Raw genomic sequence first — 6,000 nt, 5'->3', positions numbered from 1 at the left:
GAAGCTCTATCGCCCACCTTAAGCCAGTGCAATCTGGCTTTGATCTGAGCTCCTTTGTCAGAGTGACTATCAACAACTTGCTTTTGATGGCAGAGCTGGGCTAAACGAAGTTGCAGTGTAGAATCAAAGGGATTCAAAGCTAAAGCTTCTGTGGCAGCACATAGAGATTTGGTGGTCACATCATACGACTGACTGCGGTAGATGGCAAGTTGCCTACCATAAATGCATAGAAACCTCGCAGAGCGGGAAATGACATCATGTCACCACTCAATCCAACCAGTATGATGACAGGGCCTTGGCTCAAGATTCCACACTCTTTGAATGTGGGCCATCATGGATTGGTGGTGCAGAAGAGACATGTTGAGGTAGAATTAAGTTTTGGAAGGGCACTGCCTAGCTGTTTGCCATTCAATGCTAAACTTTATGGAGAAGTGGTCTGACAATGTCACATCAATAAGAGGAGTGACGGGCAACTCATGATCTTTAGAAAAAAGAGAAAAGATTATGTAGATATCATAGTACGATCAAGCCTTTTAAGAATTCTGTCAGAGCCAGCTCTGAAATTCGATCGTGTGCTAAACCCCACTAGGACGACGACGGTTGGTGTTGGGGTCGAAAAGACCCAGTTTATTATGCATATAGTACCAAGCTTCCCGCTCTCCAGCGGAAAGGCAAAAAACCGTCCTTATCAGAAGCCACCTCAACCATATTGAAATTCCCACACATGACCCAAGTAGCAGGTGGAAGATTATCTGCGATCCATTGCCAGAGATATGATATTTCAACCAAATCATTGGGAGCATAAACATTAACAATCCCAACGGAATGATTGCTAATTGAAAGCAAAACCTAGACGACGCGCTGCATGGGATCAATCCCATGAGAAATAACTACAGTGTACCACCGAGGTGAAAGGAGAGTAACAAATCCCCTTTGACTAGCTTCATGCTGGGAAGAAAAAACAAGGCTATCGGGCCAAATAACATGACATGCAACATTCAGCATGAAACTTGCAATTTTAACTTCCTGGAGGCAAAGAACATCCAGGCCTACAATACGTTGACGAACATCTCGAACATAATTCTTTCTAGTGAGGTCTACGAGACCTCAAACATTCCATGATATGTAATTAATGACAAACCCAACATATCTTCCTCGTCCCCAAGAGAGGAGAAACTATTGCGCAAAAAATTTGGGTCCCCACTGGAGATGACTCATCGTTTTTCTGAACCAACATCTACAATCTCAACACGCCCTGAAGGGCTGCGACAACGACGTAGAGAGTGCGGAGCAAAAATCACAGTCACAACTTGAGGAGTGCGCATCCAAGGAGGGCGAGCAACACCCTCAGAAGAGGCATTCCCATGTTGAGCAGTGTTTGAAACTAGAGTGAGAGCCGCCTGGGAGGACAGAGACTGCACAGGAGGATCTGTCGTTGGTTGAGAATTGGAACCGACGGGAGTCTTTTGGGTCGAAACCGCAGGGGTTTTTCCTTTACGAACCACAGTGGTCCATTCATCCTTCTTGGCTCCCTCCATTGGACGAGAGCCAGACTCCTTAACAAGGGGTTTCAATTTCGGAGTTGCCAAGGGACAATCCCTGATCTTGTGATCCGTCGACTGACATCGATAACAAGTGTTGGGAAGGTTCAAATAAATCACCTTCTAGGTGATGGTGTTACGACCCACTTGAATATCAACAGTTTCTTTCAGGTCCTGAGAAAGGTCGACCTCAACACAAACCCTCTTTTGAGGGCGAGCATGAAAAAACGGTCTGGCTCGAGGCAGACAACTTTGCCAACAAACCGAGCAATGGTTTGCATGAAAGACCAACAACGCAGAGGAAGACTAGGGAACTCAACTCAGACTAGTACTCATAATTTTCTATCATCTGAGATAGAAAAATCGCGAGATCAACGCTGGAAGACCAGAAGGGACGACCTAACAGTCCATAGACCATGGAAGAGAATGGCCTCTACATGGGAAGGGTTTGAAAAGTGAAACAAAAAAAAAACCTTTCGTGAGGCTTTGGACACCATCAAGCCTAAGTCCATGAGGAGACCAGGCTTTGGTGACCCAATCACGAAGCATGCTTTCAGGAGAGATCCTACCCACAAAATATCCTATCAAAGTGCATTTTTCAAGCCAGTCACATGCATTGTCAAAATTCTGAACATGAAGTACAACATCAAGCGAGGACATACCTTGTGAAACAGTTTCAGAACAAACTTGTGAGGGCGTTTGCTCAGTGGCGCCATGAGGGTCCGTTGCAACAACTCTAGCACCAACATCAACTGCTGGGCTAAAGTTGGCTGGAGCCATAATAAACACAAAAATCCTGCAGTAAATGCGGTTTGAAACACACAACACGAAACACGCAACCTCAAACCCTAGCAGAGCTAAAGCTATCTTTGTTTCAAGTGCCTTTTTGAAATCAACAAAACAACAAAAAACCTTTTAGTTATCTTTTATCTCTTTTTAGTTTAGTCCAGTGTTCTTTATTTATTAATTTCTAGTAACCACTCTTTTGTTTTTTCACCATTTCCCACCCTCTCTCGTCTCCTTGGTTTTCATACCCTCTCTCCCCCTCTACTTTTTTTTTTTTCATCTAGCCCGGTTTGCTAACAATCTTGCTATTTTTCTCTCTTGTCATGCTCTCTTATTCTTGATGATAGATCATGTAGTTTGATCCAAAACATCGAGGATAAACTCTCACAGCTATTACCATAAGCTACACACAATAACATCATGGACTATCGAAATCTTATGTCTACATCAAAAAAACCTAAAACCTCTTCCCCTTATTTTTTCTCAAACTTTTTCAATCGCAATTTCTTAGAGTGATGTAGTGGTCAATTGTTGAGCATTTTGGCCTAAAAGACACTCGTTCATTCACCCTAGATTACCCTTCTTTTCCACACAAAGGCTAATTCTATGGTCCACTACACCTCTGACAAGTTTTTCAAAAGAGAATTACTCATTATAGTACAATAATTTGTCGAGTTGTTGATATCCTCACTTTTAAAGAGATGACGATGACACTCGTCAAATTTGCTAGAAAATCATACTAAATGACCTTGTTAAACATCCCTCTCTTAATACTAAAATTTCCAAACTCTATTTTAATTTATGTCTTGAGCTTTACCCATATCAAACTTCTTTATTCATTCCTTTATATTTCTTTATAGAACATCTTTAACATAGTAAACTTTATAAATTCGATCTTTAATTTTATATCTTTCCTACAACATTTTTGCATAATCTAACCACGGAATGTCCATGATATCCTTCTAAACTTCTAAGCCTCCTACAATTCCCTACAAAGAAACATACAATAGGAAATAATGCTGACATAGATTTGTTGGGATAATATCTTACTTGTCCACCAATCAGAATGGGCTTTCTTTCCTACGAGAAAATGTAGAAACATGACGTGGCCAACACCGTTGTACATTAGTGCAATATGCGATATACGCTTCCATAGCATATTCCATAATCGTGATAAGAAATACATACTGGAATGGGCGTCTTAGAATGCCGTTAATATGACGTCGATTGCTGGTCTTCTCCTACGTAAATCATAAACGGCTATTTTGACGCCGTTAAAATATCTGAAACAATAAATGGAGGTCTAAATTTAACATAAAAAAAACAGGAGCAGCAAAACTAGCAAAACAAAACCATGGTGTATCTGTCGATGAGTATCGGATTTAGTTACAGCAGCAAAACCTCTTCTCTGCTCTCGCCAGGTAATTTTATCTCACCAATTTGGCGGTGTACTCGCATTTCCGTCAAGTTTTTTAGCTATAGTCGAGTAATTGCCTCTACATTGAGTAAAACATCTTCGGGGATTGAATGATTTTTTTTTTGAATTTAGAGTTTATTGCTTGTGACAAATTTAGAAAGTCTCGCTGAGGTAAATTTGCCCTACAAATCTTGTCCATTTGTCTAAATTTGTAGTAACAGTTTGGCGGATTGATGTGTTTATCAATAAGAGCTCGATATTTCTATTAAATTTATAAAATTTTCGTTCGTTAGGTAAATTTGTTTTGGAAGAGCTGCTTCTGGATCAGATTATGTTGTAATATTTTGTTCTTATTCATCTCATAGAGCATGATCCTAAACCTTATGAAAAAGCTAACACACAATCTTATTCAGAAACAGCTCTTCCAAATCTAATGGATTGTGAAAACTTGATTTCTTAATTTTTTTTTTCAAATCTATGTCCATTCCCTAAAAGTTCAACGCCAAAGTTGCCATTTTCCTTAAATATGGAAAATATTTAAGAAATGAGGTGCGTTTTTGGCAGTGGTTAGATATGTGGTACACAATTTTGTAAAAATTAGTCCGGTAAATTCATGATTCTAATCTATCTACTAAAGTTTGGCCATGAAACTCATCATTTAGGGACTCATCATTTAGGGTAACACTTTGGCGGCTTGATATGTGTTTTAGTAAGTATGTGATATTTCTATCAAATTTAGAAAGTTTTTGGAAGGTGAATTTATCTTCCTAATCTGTCCATTCTACTAGATTTTAGCTGTTAAGCATCTTTTTTGCGCTAATTTTGGGGAGATAGTTGGGAATTGAGGTGTTTTTATTTACAATCTTGATATTCCGACAAATTTATAGAGTTTTTGCAAGATAAATTTACTTTACAATTCTGTGTCAATTCCACTAAAGTTTAGTGATGGGTTGCCCTCTCAACTAAATTTGGAGGAACATTTGGGCAGATTGATGTGTATTTCAGTTAGGGTTTGATATTTCTAACAAATTTAGAATTCTTTTATAAGTTAAATCTGTTCTACTAATCTGCCTCTGCTCCACAAAAGTTTAGTGGTGAAGTTACCATTCCTGCTAAGTTTGGAATTTTTTTTGCCAATTGATGTGTTTTTAGTAAGGTTTTAACAGATCTAACAAATATAGCAAGTTTTTGCAAGGTAAATTTATCTTAGTACTAGGCTCTCCATTCTGCTAAATGTGGAGTAATGGATAGGGATTGAGGTGTTTTTAAGTAATGCTTTTAATGATTCTTACATATTTAGAAACTTATTGACAGGAAAATTTTTCTTTTTAATCTGCTGCCATGCTAAATTTTATTGGTGAAGTTGCTTTCTTACTAAATTTGGAATTATGATTGCCAATTAAAACATTTTGGCTGAATGAGGTATTTTTCGCTGAGCTGCTGGTTCAAGTTTGATGTTTGGGTTTTTGGGTTCATGGGTTTTCCTGCTTCTTTTCTGGGATTGGGACTGCTGGGTTAAGCCGTACTATACACACACACACACACACACACACACATTATTTTCACAAAATATATAGAGTTAAATTCGGAACACAGCTGATAACTGATAGTTCAATTTTAATTGTCAAATGTTAAAAGATAATTCAAACTGGTTTATATTAGTGCATCTGCACATGTAAAATCAAGATAACTGATCATATTGCTTTCATCAAAATCATCAATGTCATCAGCTGATTTATTGGAAAGACAAGCAGTGTTGGTGCCTGATCTGAAAATGATTGAGGTGATTATATTTGGAAGGTCCTATAACCTAGCACATGCTTCAAGTACACTTGCAGGAAAATATCACTTATAAGGGTCTTTAAGAGCATCTTGAATTGCGGCAAAGGAACGTCTCTTTGACAGAGCTGCAAGTGATATGTTAACTGCTGAAGGTGATTGTTAGCATGCTGCAGATCATTTGGAAGTATCGTGCTGGGATTTTTATTGGGAGTAATTGTTATTGCCCTTGGCATGAGTGCCAGAAAGGAGGGACAGTGAATAGTTTTTTGGGAATATTGATTCTATGGATATTGGGTGATATTTTGGACACATATGATGTGTGTAGAATCAGTCATTCGTCTATACACTTGCTGGACATCAGACTTGGATGTGTAGAGCCATGATGGCTATACTTTGGTTGACAATACTCCATTTGTTATGTGGGTGTTTGAGATGACCGAGGTGGTAGTTGAGTTTGGTCTTGGAAGGGACTAT

General features: G+C 38.7%; 1 protein-coding gene across 1 annotated transcript in view; it reads left to right on the top strand.

Annotated features, from left to right (window-relative positions):
- The first annotated feature begins 3,484 nt into the window (after positions 1–3,484).
- The window catches only part of LOC131038673 (uncharacterized protein At3g49140), a 260,478-nt gene continuing 257,962 nt past the window's right edge, over positions 3,485–6,000 (top strand). Inside the window, exon 1 of the mRNA XM_057971181.2 lies at positions 3,485–3,748. Coding sequence (XP_057827164.2) covers positions 3,682–3,748 — 67 coding nt within the window. The 5' untranslated portion in view covers positions 3,485–3,681. The remainder of the gene's footprint in view (positions 3,749–6,000) is intronic.

This window comes from Cryptomeria japonica, chromosome 9 (assembly GCF_030272615.1).
Source record: "Cryptomeria japonica chromosome 9, Sugi_1.0, whole genome shotgun sequence".
Lineage (NCBI taxonomy): Eukaryota > Viridiplantae > Streptophyta > Pinopsida > Cupressales > Cupressaceae > Cryptomeria > Cryptomeria japonica.
The sequence above is the reverse complement of the archived record's forward strand: the minus strand, read 5'-3'. Positions and strand labels throughout refer to the sequence as shown.